Source organism: Siniperca chuatsi, linkage group LG13, assembly GCF_020085105.1.
Source record: "Siniperca chuatsi isolate FFG_IHB_CAS linkage group LG13, ASM2008510v1, whole genome shotgun sequence".
Lineage (NCBI taxonomy): Eukaryota > Metazoa > Chordata > Actinopteri > Centrarchiformes > Sinipercidae > Siniperca > Siniperca chuatsi.
Genome location: NC_058054.1, coordinates 14,367,609 through 14,384,550, shown reverse-complemented (window position 1 = coordinate 14,384,550; position 16,942 = coordinate 14,367,609). Strand labels below are relative to the sequence as shown.

At 41.5% G+C, this 16,942-nt stretch overlaps 1 protein-coding gene across 10 annotated transcripts in view; it reads left to right on the top strand.

The window, feature by feature from the left end:
• The window catches only part of kmt2cb (lysine (K)-specific methyltransferase 2Cb), a 67,727-nt gene that overhangs the window by 34,058 nt on the left and 16,727 nt on the right, over nt 1–16,942 (top strand). For 6 of the 10 annotated variants that reach the window (XM_044219880.1, XM_044219884.1, XM_044219879.1 and 3 more), the window contains 21 exons: nt 658–762; nt 1,846–1,950; nt 2,063–2,244; nt 2,632–2,796; nt 2,915–3,021; nt 3,166–3,237; nt 3,342–3,554; nt 4,446–4,565; nt 4,809–4,934; nt 5,041–5,171; nt 6,322–6,514; nt 9,117–9,209; nt 9,514–9,561; nt 10,691–10,831; nt 10,935–10,967; nt 11,456–11,605; nt 11,700–11,841; nt 11,958–12,193; nt 12,389–12,462; nt 13,543–13,740; nt 13,969–15,960. In XM_044219880.1, coding sequence (XP_044075815.1) covers nt 658–762; nt 1,846–1,950; nt 2,063–2,244; nt 2,632–2,796; nt 2,915–3,021; nt 3,166–3,237; nt 3,342–3,554; nt 4,446–4,565; nt 4,809–4,934; nt 5,041–5,171; nt 6,322–6,514; nt 9,117–9,209; nt 9,514–9,561; nt 10,691–10,831; nt 10,935–10,967; nt 11,456–11,605; nt 11,700–11,841; nt 11,958–12,193; nt 12,389–12,462; nt 13,543–13,740; nt 13,969–15,960 — 4,626 coding nt within the window. The remainder of the gene's footprint in view (nt 1–657; nt 763–1,845; nt 1,951–2,062; nt 2,245–2,631; nt 2,797–2,914; nt 3,022–3,165; nt 3,238–3,341; nt 3,555–4,445; nt 4,566–4,808; nt 4,935–5,040; nt 5,172–6,321; nt 6,515–9,116; nt 9,210–9,513; nt 9,562–10,690; nt 10,832–10,934; nt 10,968–11,455; nt 11,606–11,699; nt 11,842–11,957; nt 12,194–12,388; nt 12,463–13,542; nt 13,741–13,968; nt 15,961–16,942) is intronic. The other 4 variants (XM_044219888.1, XM_044219882.1, XM_044219883.1 and 1 more) reach the window with 3 other exon arrangements.

Genomic DNA, 16,942 nt, shown 5'->3' with positions numbered 1-16,942 from the left:
TGTTAATGACAGAGTAAACTTTCATTTTATGGTAAAGGCTGCACATGAGGGACAGTTCCTTAATACCTCCAAATAATGACTGTTGTGAATAATGTAAAGTAATAGCTAACTATTCCTCTATAGCAGAGGTTTTCAGAGTAGTAGGCGGGCGTCCCCAGGGGGGCTCCAGTCAGTTTCAGGGGAGGCTCAGTGAATGGAAGTGAAAATATATTACATTAGTTATAACATCAGTTATCAAAAGGAGATCACATAGAATACCCTAAATGTGTGCGATTTGGTTAAAGAGATAGTTCAGACATACAGTAGTTTTGGGGAATTTTACTGTTTTTCCCAGAGTCAGAAACTGTTTAATACCTTTGGATAGACCTTTTATGTATCTGGTGTAGCCTGAAATTATCAAACAGCAATATTAGGCTCTCTTGCCTCAATTGTTGAGTGTCTATGGGATCAGATAACATAATCATGATCCCTTAGGCATCTAGGACTTGAGCTAAACTAAGGGGGAGGCGGGATGCCCACAGTCTCTCACTGTGAAAACCCTGCTCTATAGTATGTGTATCCTTATTAGTTATATTAACTCTTATGACAAATGATGATGCTGCTTATCTTATCACACTGTTTTATTTTTGTTTATTTTGTGTATGTCTTTCCCTGCAGGTCACTTCAATAGAAACACCATACCCAGTCAAGGAGGAGGAGGAGAATGCCATGCATAACACAGTGGTCATATTTTCCAGCAATGACAGTTTCACGCTAAAACAGGTGTTTGTTTATTTAATTCTTAAATAAAGTGTTGCTGATGTATTTCATTTTGAGTCCTCTTCTGTGAATTTCTCCATTCACTAGATGGCCTGAAATCAAATCTGTGCTTAAAGATCTCTCCCACTGGAGAGCATTAATTCCTGTGGTGATACTGCCAACTGCCTGCAGGAAATTCAGTCGATTTATATAACACAGGATCATATTTAAATTTTATTGTTTCATACTTTTTGCCTTCAAAGTAATGTTCCTGTACTGAATTTAATTCTGTAAACAGTAAGTGACGGATAGCCACAATCAAATATTAATCAAATCAAATATTTCTCAAGGTTTTAGAGACAGCAGTAACTATGAAGTTAGCAGTGTGGGACAGTAATTTGCTTGAAATATTGTATTGTGAGAGAATAACTTCATTTAAAGTAACTAAGCAATTAAACAATACAACTGAGGTGCTGCTTATCAAAGTGAAACCAGTCAGTGCTCAACAGAGTGTTCTGTCTATCACTTAGCTGTGAATGTGAGTGTGAAGCAGGGGCTGAAAAGAGCTCACTCAATCATCCTGGTTAGAAAAAGGTCTTAAAAGGCCAATGTTTCCAAAAATGACCTGTATTCCTTTTACCTTGCATTTCAATATGCTTTTATGCACAGCTGTATTTGAGGGTAGAGGACAACTGCACTGCTCTTATTGACCGAGCAGGCTTAGGGTAAAGAAAGCATTTTCTTTCCTTCAGTATTCAGGATAGCATGCAACAACATATATAATGACTTCTACTTACAGCGCCAGTGGCATTGAAGGAATATGAGGAACATATTGATACCCATGTGATTGGGTGGTGACACGCACACGGAGTTAAAAGTTCAGCAGAGGTCAGATTTATTCTTCCTGACAAACTGAAACTGACACCAGCTGACTAGTTTCTTTGTTTTGTTTTTCATCATAAAAAAATAAAATTAGGTAAAGTGGGAAAATAAGGAACAACAAATATGGGACTCTGTGGGGGTTGTTCTAACTCTAGCTTTAGAATTTCAGTGCCTTTCACTGCCTTAGCGAATTGGGGTAACTCATGATGTCTTATATCCTTTCAGGACATGTGTGTGGTGTGCGGGAGTTTTGGCCTTGGTGCAGAGGGCCGTCTTTTGGCCTGTGCTCAGTGTGGCCAGTGCTACCATCCATTCTGTGTTGGCATAAAGGTACATTTACTATTGAGTTTGTACACCGCACATACAGTATACACGTACATAGCAGAAATACCATCCTATCATACTCAGACTTTGTATTAATGTCTCATCGTTACTTTCACAGATCACCAAGGTGGTGCTGAGTAAAGGCTGGCGTTGTCTGGAGTGTACAGTGTGCGAGGCCTGTGGGCAGGCCACAGATCCTGGCCGCTTGCTGCTGTGTGATGACTGTGACATCAGCTATCACACCTACTGCCTGGACCCTCCACTGCAGAACGTGCCCAAGGACAGCTGGAAGTGCAAATGGTGAATAACTTTATGATCATCTCATCCAAATTTGATTCAAACAGGGAATCATTTAAATTAGAATTTTAGAAAAAGCATGAAACCATTGTACATATTGAAAACTCTGTTATAGTGAGCAACTCACGCAATTTACCAAAATGAACATCTGCCCCAAAAATCAGTACTTTTGCAACTATACAAAGGCATGCAAAGTGAATGTCTTAAATATTTTTATGGAGAGGGGATAAACTAATTTTAAGATTCCTCTAAAAATTACAAATTAACAGGAAATAATTTCATATTTGCAGCATGTGGACAGTGAAGTGAGCAGGCAGGATTTTTGCAGCACAGTTATCCTCTATGAAGTAACCTGGGTAGAATGACCTCTGTCTTCCCTGTCTCCTGCAGGTGTGTGTCCTGTACCCAGTGTGGCGCCACCGCCCCAGGCCTAAGGTGTGAGTGGCAGAATAATTACACCCAGTGTGGCCCCTGTGCCAGCCTTGCAACATGCCCCATCTGCCTGGTGGACTATAGTGAAGGCACCACAATTCTGCAGTGCCGCCAGTGTGACAGGTGTGCAGTGTTTCTACAAAACCTGTCAGCTCAGGAGAACTGGTTCCTTTTGGGTTTTGTTTTTTTTGTTTTTTTTTTCATAATTGTCTCTAATCTAAACCATGTCTTCTATCCATAGATGGTTCCATGCGTCTTGTCAGGGTCTCCATTCAGAGGAAGATGTAGAAAAAGCTGCAGACAGTAGCTTCGACTGCACAATGTGCCGAGCTTTCAAGACCACTAAAGGTAGGAGCGCAGTTATTCCTTTAAATGTGTTTTTTTTTGTGTGTGTGTGTCTGCTGTAGAGTGAATAGACTCAACTATGACATTTGATCCTCCTGTTTCTGCTGCTTGTTTTTAATGGCTTTTGTATGTCCTGTGGTGCTGCAGTTATGACTAAGGCCAGAGACGCCATTGACCCTGTAGTTATGACGCAGATTGTCACAAAGGCTAAAGAAATGGGTAAATTCACAGCTTACAGATTAAAAATTCTTTCTACAAGATTTGACTTTAGTTTATGCAGTATATGCTCATTCTAGCCATGATTGTTTTTTGGTGTTTTTTAGATCTGTCAAGGACCTACACCCAGGATGGTGTTTGTCTGACAGAGTCGGGGCTTTGCCAGCTCCAGAGCTTGTCTGCTACAGCGTCACGGCGCAGGAAACCCAAGCCAAAGCTGAAGCTGAAGATCATTAATCAGAACAGTGTGGCAGTGCTTCAGGCTCCTGTAGACCCCCTCTCAGAGCTCTCTCGTGATGAAGACATGGAGGACAACAGAGGTACTTGTCTTCTCACACAAGCTTCTTTCATCTCAGACTTTTTATTAGAGGCTTTCGGTATAATAGTGACTTGGACTATCAATTTTGACTTTTTGTGTGTGTGTTTTCTTTTTTGTTTTGTTTTTTTTCTCCCAGTTTGACTTTTAATGTTTTTCAACATTATACAGCTGCACAGTTCACACTTAATATAACTAAAACCGATCCAATTCTGATATGTTTGACTGTTAGCTCTGCAGTAACAGAATGTAGTCTGCATCGCAGATTCCCTTTAATGGTCCCCTACAATACTTTGTGTATCGTCCTATATTGTTGTTTTTAATATCTGTGGGGATTGAAGTCTCAGTCTGGAAGTGTTATGATAGGAAGATTGGAAGAGTAAAATGTGAATTAGCTCACTACAGTACGCTTGCTGACATACTGTATCAGTGTTAATATCATTAGTTGAAAATGGTCGCTACTTATTTTGCTGTGCTTTATGAATAAAGTCCAATGTTTTTAATAGTTTATTTTCTAAGCTCCACATTGTGTTTTTAATAAAATAAGTGTCAGAAATGCTTCATGTAATCAATACCGATGAATTAAAATAGAGTGCCATGATCAGCCCTGGAGATGATCGGCACGGGATGCCCCTAAGTAGTAGAGTAAGAATTTTGATATGGGTAAATAAGGGGCAAACTAATTTCATTACTAAGCCAGAGTTGAAAAAATGACGTAAGTGGCCATTTAAAAAAAAAGTAATGGAACTGGTGAACTTAATTTCAATCAGGCTAATGTCCTGATACTGAGTGGAGTTCAGATAAAATTGACCCTGGTGCTGTGTTGAGGGGCCTGGTCGGGGTGTTCTCTGCCACAGGGCTGTCACTCATCATCAATGCTCTTTCCCTCTTGCAGAGGCAGAGCTCCTAGATTGTGAGGGGAAGTCTGACTCCAGCCTGGAGCGAGAGCCAGCAGAAGACGACTCCAAGGGGGCCGACGGCGGCAAGAAGAGGAAGAGGAAACCGTACCGACCGGGTAGGGCACCTGATTGAAGGAGACAGCTCCTCTGAAGCGTAAAATGGTGCAGTACATGCCTGACGCTGTAGCAAAGCACTGCCATCTCAGGGCTCTGATGTACAGAGGGCTCTATCCAGTGTTTCTGAGCCTTCATGCTGAACACTGGACAATTAATAGAACCATAAACTCAAACTCAATACATCTCAAATTATATCGCCGCCATGATTTATTACTAATAAGTTAATAACTTCTCCTTTCAAGGCATTGGTGGGTTCATGGTCCGCCAGAGGAGCCGTCCAGGTCAAGGTCCAGGCAAGGCCAAACGAGCCCTCTGCAGAAAGGATTCCTCTGGCTCCGTGTCAGAGAATCCCTTTGGAAAAGAGGAGGGTCTGTACAGCAATAATATATACACACACATCTGTATTACAATAGATTGTTCTCTGATCTGTCAACTTATGTTTTTACGTGATGTAATTTTTTTTCTTTGTTGTAGGATGGACAGAGGCTCTGCCTGATACCCCTGTGGATGAGATGCCCCCTGGACCAGAGGTCCCAGAAAAAATAAAGAAACGCTACAGAAAGAAGAAAACAAAACTGGAGGAAGCTTTTCCCGCCTACCTGCAGGTCTGTGACCTTTTGATAGCACATACTTACTGTTTGACATGAACGGTAAACTAATACTGTGTATAAACAGAATGGGCATAAAACATGACCTTTTTTATGTTGGTGTATAACCACTATAAAACCATAACATGTTAACCCACTAGATAACCATTCTGGGGGTATTATAACTCTGTGATCTGTGATTTGATTAGAAATCTATCTCAGTTCGGTACACAAATATCTACATATAACTAACTTTAATAATAATCAACACTTAATTAATTTTATTCAGTCCATTTTGCAAACACAGGTGCCATATATTAAACACTGCATATTCTAAAAGGCACATTTGTTACAAGAAAAAATATTGCACTACTTAAAACAGCTTATTTCAGTTGATTGCAAATCTATTTTTGTTTTATTGTTATGCAAGCCTCCCATTCATATGCACAGATTGTCTGGTCTTGTCATGCCTTATCTTCATAAAATGCATTTTATCTCACCCTTGGGAAAGTTGGGAATCCAAAGTACATTGCCTGGGAACCACTTTACAGAACTTTGGTGCCCCTTCTGTGAGCCTTTTTGAAGAGGAATAGCCTAAAGGAACTCACTGTAGAGGATACTCGTCTCTGATTATGCTCTTTAAATGGCTCCTGTCTGGGTTCTGAATTGACATACAAAAGCTTAACTGGAGATGATTTCAAGGCTATGTGTCGCTAGCCAGCATTTCAGTGTCACCTTTTGTTGGCCAAAACATAGATATGTGATGTGCATTAAGCTACCGGCAGCTGTCAGTGCTGCTCTTTATCCCACTATAGTAGGGAGATGTTCAGTCTAACTTGAAGGTCCAACACAGTGAAGCACATTTCATAAATTTTTTAAATGGCAACACGTTGGGCTTTTAATGTCTCAGTGCAGCAGGGAGCTGCAGTTGCACGTCGCTGAGGATACTAGATGACTTGTGGGTATAAGTGGTTGGGGGAGGAAGGTGCTGACAAGAGTGAGGTCAGCTGCAACATGACTCTCGTGGGCCTTCAATGTGTGCTGAATAATCTCTATGTGAAATGGTGATGTGTTTCCCAAGAATGATGTCAAGAAAGGTGAGCTGACAGTTCCTGAAGAAAAGTGTCAACACAGAGAATTGACCAGTGCTTTGTGTTGTCATGTTCAGGAGGCATTCTTTGGAAAGGACCTACTGGACAAAAGCAAGCAGAGCAGGCAGCAGGGGGTCGAATCAGGGTTACTGGAAGAAGGGCAAAGCCAAGTGGAGAGGAAGCACCCCACCACCAGCTTTCTTGACCCTTCATCAGATCCTCTGCTCAGCGCCTCAACGACATCCCTTCCCACCAGACCAGCAGCAGCACGTACGTATACACATAATGGCAGTTCTCCAGGACAAGGGATGTAATGATTCATTGATTCAAAGCGATGTGTTGGACTAAATATTACATATGACCAAATAACTGAGAATGGCTTAAATTAGACCAGTCCTGGAAAGGAATCAATTTTATTGATTTTTATTCCATGCATTTCTCTCCCTCGTCTCTGCAAGTGTCCTCACCCAATGAGAGTGTTAACCCTTTTAGCACAGGAGTAAATGGGTTTGACACAGTTCCACTCAACACATGGTCAAACCGCATTTCACCCATTCATACAAGACAAAGTCAAAGTGTCAAAGGTTAATCTCTGGCCATTAGTGTTCACTCATTTGTGCAACTGCAGCTCCATTCACTTTACTCCTACACTAAAGAATTGGACAGAATTTCACTCCGTAAGTACCAAATGAAGTGAAGTTTTAGTTTCTGTTCTCTCTACAAGCTCACTCTGTCTCGCCTGCCCACTCACTCTATGGCTCTTGCTCTCTCGGCCTTTCTCTCAATTTGACATAAAATGGCACATGCCCCTTGTGCTGACCTGAATGACTGGTTTTGCACTGCAGCCCGAAAACAAAATGCCACATGCCGGAAACAGAATAGGAACAGTGGCTTGTCAAGACTGATTCCAAATGGAAAAGGTATTATATTGTCTTTCAAGCTTCCCAAAGATTAAATTAGATTAATTAAATTGCTGTGAATGTAAATTTCATGCACTCGAACAGTGGTTTAACATGTTTATTATGTTGCCGAACATGATACAGATTACCTGTTTATAGTATACTTAGTGCAACACCTCCTCAACAAGAAGCACAGCTTCAGCCACACTACTTGTCACTGTTTTTACATCAGCTGATAGAGATTCCACATCATACCTGCCGCCTGCACATCAACACAGCCAAATGGAGCACAGACACCACCATCACCAACACACTGCTCACTAACATCTATACATAGTAAAAATCTCTTACTGAAACCAATAGGGCTTTTCATAATGCACTTAGCCCATAGATAGATGTCTAAAAGCATTCTTAGAACCTTCTTAGCCTCAGGCTAAGAAAGCTTTCACAGTGGGCTAACCCCGACTTTAGCCTAGGGTTTGCTGGCCCTGCTCCGGGCCATAAATGTAAACATTAGTCACGTGTTCCAACGAACATTTAACCCAGGGCTAGTAGAAGTGAAGTGTGAATTGTATAGGCCTGGGCTTAGGTGTTAACCCTGGGTTGACAATGTGTGTGTGAAAGGGGCTAAGTTATCCCACGGTCAACTCTTAGCCCAAGAATAAGAAAGAAAGAATGTGTATTGTATATAACCAGCAGAAAACCATTATAACTATACTGATTATTGTTTTCCTTGACACAACCAGTGGCTAAACTGAAGCAGAAGTACACTGGGATTGTCTTAGTGTTTGAATTGCATCCTGTTGCATGGTATTGCATCACATAGTGTTGCACATATCAAATCAGTGTCAGACAAATAGGGATAGGGTCCGATAGCTGGTCTGATCCCAAGTTGCTAAAATACCTGAACTTGTTAAACTCAGTCCAACAAATCTCTTATCAAATCTTTTACCTCCTCAGTTTTTTCTATTGGCAAAGATTGGCAAATTACTGGGGGGAAAAAACCCCTCTGCACACTTGAAAGTGTGGCAAGTGTGTCAAAGGACAGCATAGCTTAAAACCTTTTATTAGCAAAGACCAATGTGCAAAACATTTACGCAGCTGTTTAGCTAATAAGCTAATTTGAAATGTTTCTTTGTTGGGCAATTTTGTTCTTGAATATTAAGTACTAAAACAGTTATTTTTGTTACTTAAAATTGTTGTAAGCTAAACCTAAGTAGATTTGATGAGTTTGAGAGATACCGACTCATATCCAGTAGTGTGGTTAAAAAATAAAGATTACAGGTATAATGACTGGCACTACTAGGTATCAGACTCCTTAGAAAAGCACTGATTTTGCAGTTCAGAAAATGGTGTGCTGCCATTTGAAAGAGTGAAAAATCTCTTCTTTTTTTTAACATTCTGAAGAAATAAGACACTGTAACCTTGACAACTGTGACCTTCTGACAATGATGTGATTTTTCAACTAAATAACTTTTCAAATTCTGATTGTATTGTACGGAAATTCTGCATTTTGCAAGAGTCTGAATATGCAAAATGTATTTGCAATCAATCCTTTCTTTTGACAATAGTAAGTGATGCAAAACTTGAGGCCAAATGACCTACAATTATCTAAATCAAAGGCTAGAACAACTTTATTGAATGAATCTATAATGTTTAAGATAGAGAACAATGTTGTCAACATATCTCTTCATATCTTTGGCAGTAATTCTCTCACAGTCACTTTAATTAGTTAAATAATACTCTAAATTTGGTGTAGTACATTTCAAGTCTTTCAGAGGCCAGTTGATTTAGCTTTTGTTTTCACACAGTTTCCTATCTTGTTTACTCAAGACCAAATTCTACATGTGGCACCCAAACAAATGGTTCCAAATCACATTCTCATGTCCGTTCAACATCACCATCAATTATGATTTATGACGGTTTGGTTTTTCTTTCTTTTTTTGTTTCTTCCTTTTTTCCCCCATCTACAGAGACGTCTGAGGAACCATTAGTTGATCTATCTGATGTTCTGAACACTGATGCAGACATCTTGGGAATGTTCGGAAAGCCAAGCAGTGACTCTGGTGCGTCATATATCTCAAAGGCAGTCACAGTGGCAAGAATTTATTAATAGTCAACTAGCCATGGGTTTACAAAATCTTTTCCTCCCGGTTCAGAAATTTCCTCAGACAGCAAGTTTATTTTGCTTTCACCACTTAATGATTTTATTTTTTTATTTTTTTATAAATGTCATGTTCTTTAACAGTACTTGTTACTTTGTTCATCTTTGGTTTTATCTTTTGTTTGTTTGCATTGTCTGAAGCGTGTTGTGCTTGTTCTGTCTTCACTATTTTTTCACTCATTTTATCTGGTTTTGGGTTCTTGTAGGTCTTGATTTTTGCTCCTTCCAGGTTGACAGCTCACCTCCTCCTTTTGGTAAGGGTGCTATGGCCTACTAATCCCTTGCTTTAGTGCAGTCTTCCTCTCTTACGGTGTGTGTCTTTTTTATTTGCGTGTGCATGTATATAAGCTGCTTCATACTTTAGCTTTCTCAACCATTTCAGATTGCTTTAACACTCATTAACTGCGTAGTGCTTACCTAACCCAGTGCACAGTATTCACTCAAATGCGTATGGTTTGTCAGTCTTTGTTTGTGAGCCTCCTAAACCCTTTCACAGTGATGACATTTTTTATATAAATAAGAGAATTCGTAGCTGCCTAGTCGAAGATGTCTTCAAGATAGCAAAGAAACAAACTGACAAAGACATTCTGGCATTCAAGAAATGAGCAGTTTAGAACCAAGCAGTTTAGAGAACAAGTGGCCCTGGCATATGTCCTTCCATTTCCTGAAGAACGTGAAGGTCTTCTGTTCTCAGTTCTGTGGCTGGATGACAAAAAACACTGCAGTACATGTCCTTCGTTTTTTGTAAAAACTACTTTGTTCACCTTAAATGCCCTATGGCCTGATATTTAGTTCTAATATGGATATTACCAACTAATGGTTGCAGCCATTCTTATGTTGATGATTGTTTAGACGAAATGGAAAGTATAGACAAGTGTAGTAAAATAATTGTTTGCAGTGATAGTTATTCTGTGTAATGTAACAAGCTTGAGAAATCCTAGCATAATTTTGATTTAATCTGCTAGCAGTTTAGTAACACAGTATTTATATGTGTTTCCTTACAGATTGGATCAGCGATTTAAAAGCTGATGAAGCTTGCATGGCTTCCCTTTTTAAAGACCAATGTAATTGATGGGCCAGAGCAATATTTTCCCACACAAAAATTCAAGTGTTCAAGTACTATTGCTGAGAATTAGTATGACCTATGTTCCCAAAATACTCCTTTTTAAACAACAGGAACCCCACGAAGCTGTAATCATATACTGTTCAGTTTTGATTGCATTAAACAGGCTGTTAAGACAATAAACATATTCTTACTTCAAGTCTATATTTATGGTCATGTTCTTGGTTGGGTATTTTGTTGGTTGCTTTATGCGTGCGTGTGTGTGTGTGTGTGTGTGTGTGCTTGTGTGTGCTTGTGTATGTCTTTGTGTGTTTCCACAGCTGGTCTGGACATAGGGCCCCTGACAGACAGTTCCCCGGTGGCGCCCCAGTCTCAGGCTGGCCGGAGGACACCTCGAACCCTCCCAGAGGAACCCCTGGACGGCATTCTTAGCCCAGAGCTAGACAAGATGGTCACTGATGGTCAGTATGGGAGACCATCCAGACACTTTGTTGTTTTACACTGTTATTTCAAAACTTCATACAGGATGACTAACTGTTTTCTCTAATTCTTTCGATGTTTCAGAATCAATTCTCAGCAAACTTTACAAAATTCCAGGTTTGTAATGTCATCCTTTCTTGCAAAAACTGTAAGCTTTTATCCACCATTGTCCTACAGTAAATAATGTGACTGTGAACTTCCTATGCAGTGTTGTTACTGCAGTTGGACTATGGTTCAGTATTTTGCTAAATAATGTTTGACAGGTTAGTGAGATAAATTGTATAGGTGTCTTTTTTTAAGGCAAAGAACAATCAATTATCCAGTTATTGTATAATTAGTACAATGACTTTATTACTATATGAAGATGTTCCTTTCTTCTTTAAATCCTTTACGAATTATGTCTAATTCTTTTACAGTATTTTGTAATGGGTCATCCTTTTTGTGGCCATTTACAGTGGCACCAGCCAGTATTCAGCATCAGCATAGCTGTAGCACACGGGAGGAATGAATTATGACATTGCAGTTTATTAATTTTACCCACCTTTACTCCTACCTCAAATGGGTATTATATACACACACAACATTGTATTGCTACACTGTTACAGAGCTGGAAGGAAAAGATGTGGAGGATCTCTTTACAGCAGTCCTTAGCCCCAGCACTAGCCAACCACCTCCACCACCACAGGTGCCTCACCCCCATGTTCCAGGGCCCCACCCTGCCACACCTGGGACTAGTATGCCTCACCCCAACGCAGGTACATCATTAAGCACCTTGTTGTTGTCAGAGATAGCGTTTGACTGTTGTTTTTGAAAATCTATGCATCTAATTCATCTCTTCATCGTGTGTAGGGAATCCCATGTTTCCAAGGATGCCAATGATCAATGGTATGATGGGACCAAACCAACGTTTCCCTACAAATCCAGGAGCAGGGCCCTGCATCCCAGAAAATTTCTCTCCCCTGAACCGTATGCCTTTTACTGACAATCCAAGGTAATGTACTGCTTCCTTCCTTAAAAATATTAATATTCCAAGATTGGTTTTGCAGAGAAAAAAGAAAAATCAGAGTTTGGTGATTAAAGATTACCCGTTTTCCTTTGTTGTTACAGGGATAGAAAGTTTAATCAGATGCCTAGAGAGGCAGTTGGTCCATGGCCCTCCCCTGCCCATGGCCCTGGCCCTACACCCCCTGGATCTCTGCCTGAGGGAGAGACTGAAGCCATGTCAAATGCCCAAAGGAGTACACTCAAGTGGGAGAAGGAGGAGACACTTGGAGAGCTAGCCACTGTAGCGCCTGTCCTATATACCAATGTCAATTTCCCCAACCTCAAAGAAGAATACCCAGGTTTGTATAAGGCTCTAAAGCCTTAATATATATATATTTCCCTTTTGTCCATGTTTTTATTGTCATCATTGCTGTTATTTCTGGGTATTTGTTTGGGTGTCCCCTCTGTATTGTCTTAATCACACAAAGCAAAAATATCTTGTATGCTCTGTGAGACTGTTGGCATGACAACTCCTCCTCTTATCCTTTTAACAGACTGGTCTACAAGAGTAAAGCAAATTGCAAAACTTTGGAGGAAAGCTAGTTCACAAGACAGGGCCCCATATGTGGTAAGATCACTCATACTGTTGAATTTTCTTTCATGCCAGATGTCAAACTGTCACTACTAGTTGCACTTCCATATTAGTATGCAGAAGGCAGACTCCTTTATCGCATCTGGCCTCTTGCCTCTTGCCAATGCAATTTGAAATCCGGCCATTCACAGATGAACTAATTAACATAGGAAGCCCTGCTCAGTGTTAGAACTCACTATGGTCTCAGTAATTAAGTTCACTAGAAGTAATTTTATCTGGCAGAGGCCAGTTTCAGAGACCAAGTCTTGATTAAAAAAATTTACCCTGCATTAGTGATTTTAAGGGTATTTTGCCACTGGTTAAATGGTAGCAGTTCTCTTTCATGGCTTTTTCTTTTCATATCCCACTTAAACATCCCATTCATGATCGGGCATCTATTGAGATACATGACTTACAGTAACAGGATGACTGTGCTGCATATATAGTACGAAAGGGCTGGCTGTGCAACCAAAGGACCCAGCATGCCAAAGAAAAAAATCAAATAAAACAATTATATTTAACATCCATGGGACCATGGAGTTCTTTATCCAACCATGTCCCTATTATAGGTTAGCAAACCACCCATGCTTTATGGATGGAGACCCCTTTCTCACTATCACCATAAAGTGTCAACTCTTTGCCAATGAGGAGGGAACCTCCATCCCAAATAACCCCTGTTGCTGGATTACAAACAGGAGGGATATGCTCAGAGAGAGTAGTTTTATTCTCTTTTGTGGATGTTGTAGCTTGTGGGAGGTTGTAAAATTTGAATGTCATAGCTCTTATCCATCACGCTGTTTTGAGCATGAGGTCGGCCGTCGGGTAGTTGAACGAAGCTGGAAGTCATCTTTTGATATGAACTTGCCTGCCAATACTGAAGCCCCCGTATATATCATAGTGAGATATTGAAACAAATGCTATGAAAGAGAATTTAATGTTACATTTATAAAGTATCACACTTAATACAGAGAATCAGGGTTGCATAGGTAACCTCTTTTTTTTCTGAAATCTTGTGTTTATGAAGTTTTTATGTCTGATGTGTTTTTGTTTTGCAATTGTGATTGATTTGCTGTTTAGCAAAAGGCAAGAGATAACCGAGCAGCCCTGCGCATCAACAAAGTCCAGATGTCGAATGAGACGGTGAAGAGGCACCATCCGCAGCAACAGCCCCCTGAGGTGTTTGATCCCAACATACCACTAGACACAGAACTGCTGTTTAAAGACCCTTTGAAACCAAAAGAGTCAGAGCATGAACAAGAGTGGAAGTTTAGACAGGTAAGAGTGTATGCAATGAAGTCAGCGAATGCAGCGGCAGGTCCACTTTATATTAAGACAGCTAAGAAGTGGTGGTTTATTAAAGCTCCCTAAACAACTGCACTATCCTCCACATTAACCCTGATGACATTGGTGGTTAGTAGGTCCAGTTCATATTTGGCATGAGACTGATATTTGCTGCATCCCTTTTGATGTCTAATCCCACTTTTCACTGTGCCCTTCCAACAGCAAATGAGGCAGAAAAGCAAACAGCAAGCCAAAATTGAAGCCACTCAGAAATTGGAGCAAGTTAAGAATGAGCAACTGCAGCAACAACAGCAACAACAGCAGCAGTCCAACAGCCAGTCAGAGGGAGATGGCAACAACAGTGGTAACCAGAGCCCAGCCTCCCAGCCCAGCAATGGCAGCATGTCCCCCATACAGCAGCTCAACTCTAAAGAAAGCTTTGTCAGGACGCAGCTACCAGGGACGCCCACTTCAGGCCCTCCAGAGGATGTGTTCTTACGACCCCCTCCTCCCCCTCCATCTGGCCCTTCCTCCCAACCTCAGTCCCCACAGGTATTCTCACCAGGTTCCTCTGGTTCCAGACCGTCTTCTCCATGGGACCCATATGCCAAGATGGTTGGGACCCCAAGACCGCCAACTCTCGGACCAAATACATGTCGCAGAATGCCTGTGGAATCTGGTAAATCACCCACCTCCTTGATGGAGCAGCAGGACAGAGGGAGGCCCTCTCCTGCTCATGAATCTTTTGGCTCTCCAACATCCATGAGCAGTGACCCTTATGCCAAACCTCCTGACACCCCAAGGCCAACTGGGGAAATGGACCCTTTCCTGAAGCCCATGGGTCCCCCCAGGGCCAGTCAGGCTGTTCAGGGAAGGCCCCCAATGGGTTCTCCAGGCAGAGACCCATACTCAAGGCCCATGATAAGAAATGAGGCTTATCAGCGCATGGCCCAGAACAGGATGATCTTGTCTGACCCTTACTCAAGGCCTTTATTAGCACCAATCCCTGGAAGTAATGAGTCTGGCTCGGTCCCTCTGTTCAAAACACCTATGCCCCCTCCTCAGGCTCAGGATCCTTTCAACCGATCAGGTTCACATCCTACTGACAGGTTCTCCCAGAATCAGCAGAATGACCCCTATGCTCAGCCTCCGCATACCCCAAGACCATCTGGGAATGACAACTTCACCAGTCCACCCAGAATGGGCCAGCATCTCCCTCAGGTGCACTCATTTGCTCAGCCAGGACCAATGACTCAAATGTCTAGAAATCCCTATGCTCATGCACCTTCCACTCCAAGGCCTGACCACTTCACATATGACCCCTTTGCCCAGCCCTCTGGTCCCAACAAGCAAGCTGGTGACCCTTTCTCTCAGTCTACAGGTAACCAACGATCCATCAATGAACCTGGTGCTCAACCTCGCCCATTTTTTGAGTCCTATGCCCGACCTCCTGGCACCCCACGTCCACATGACAACTATGGACAGCCTTCAAACACCCCTAGCCCATCCTCAGACCCTTACTCACAGGCTCCTTCTACTCCCCGCCCCAGTGGGATGAACCAGTTCACTCATCAGTCACACCCTGGACAGAGGATGTCACCTTCCCACTCAGTGGACCCTTATGCTCAGCCACCAGGTACTCCACGGCCCTCTGTGGGAGACAGGTTTTCCAAGTCACCGGGTAGCCAGAGGGGACCAATAGAGCCATTTACTAGTACACCTGGGACATCGAGGCCAGGGAGTATCGACATGTTTTCACAGCCTGGGGCCCCCAGACCAATGCTTAATGACCCCTATGCCCAGCCTCCAGGGACCCCACGGCCTGGACCTGATGGGCTCAGCAGACAAGGGCCAAGACTAGGACCAGTGGGAAGCCAGGATCCTTTCTCCCCACCTCAAGGCAGGCTTCAAGAGCCCTTCCCTCATCCAGGCTCACAAACACCAAAACACCCTAGTGTTTCAGAAGATGGATTTATTCAGTCACCCTCCAGAAGACCCAGTCAGACACCTGGCCATGAAACATTTGAACAAGCCCCCATGACCCCTCGCCAACAGTCAGCAGAGAAAATGGAGATGAAAGATCATTCGGGTGTGGGTAACAATGGAACTATCCCTCAAGACCCAGGTCAACTGTGTAACAACCCACAAATACCAGGTGCTTCCACTGAGGTTCAGGGTGTTGCTCTCGCTGAGAGCGAGGAAAGACTTAGACAGGTACATGAGTAATGTTGTTAATGTTGTATTCTAAATCTTATCATTTCTACATTAATACATAATACATTATACATTAATATCGAACATTTGTATTTGCACTGGTATTTCATTCATTTTAATGCATTTCTTAATGTTTTTAAAGATTTATTTATTTTTTTTTGGACATCCTGTGAGGGATGCCCCAAGCGTGGGTTTTTTTTTTTTGTTTTTTTTTTTGCCACCAATCACTTTTGAGCCAAAGACTGATCATTTTTTGTTTTGTTATAGCAGCTGGTATAACAGTATTAAAAAATCAGGTACTGGAATACCTTAAAAATAGCCCCCTTTTTAACAAAGTGCTTAAAATGTTCATAAAATTCAAATGAACCACATAATGCTGTCTTATATTTTGACCAAAGTTTTGTTCATCAAGTCATTATAATTAAGTTGCTCAGAATTAGAAATTGCTCAGCTTTTTCTTTTTTTAAATTCTGACGCATCACAGTCTCACCCTCTTCTTTCATACTCGCCTTGATGAGCCCATTACCGAAAACTAACTATGCCAATGAAGTATAGATTGATAAATGGAGAAGTCGCTATGCGTCTGTGTGGTCGCCATATTGTAGAGGTCAAGATCCGCTAGTAAACAAATGCAATGTGCATCCTTGATCGGTTTTTGCTATTGGCGACTAGAAAGCATTAATCCCGATCACATATTTTTACTGAATATTGACCAATAACGATCGGCGTCCAATCAATCTGGGCATCTCCAGTCCATTTAGTCATATTATGGAAAACCATTTATTCAGAGGTGAAAGCTTAAGTGAGTACACCTGAAATGTCCGTTGTAATCCCTCATTACATAGAACTGTGTGAGTGCACTGGTCAAATTTGGACCAGGAACTCAGTCTCCAAAATCGAATTGATAACTACAACGAATAGATTTGGTAATAATTTTAAATTTGCCTTAATTTTCTTTTCCAAGTAAATATAGTAAAACTCA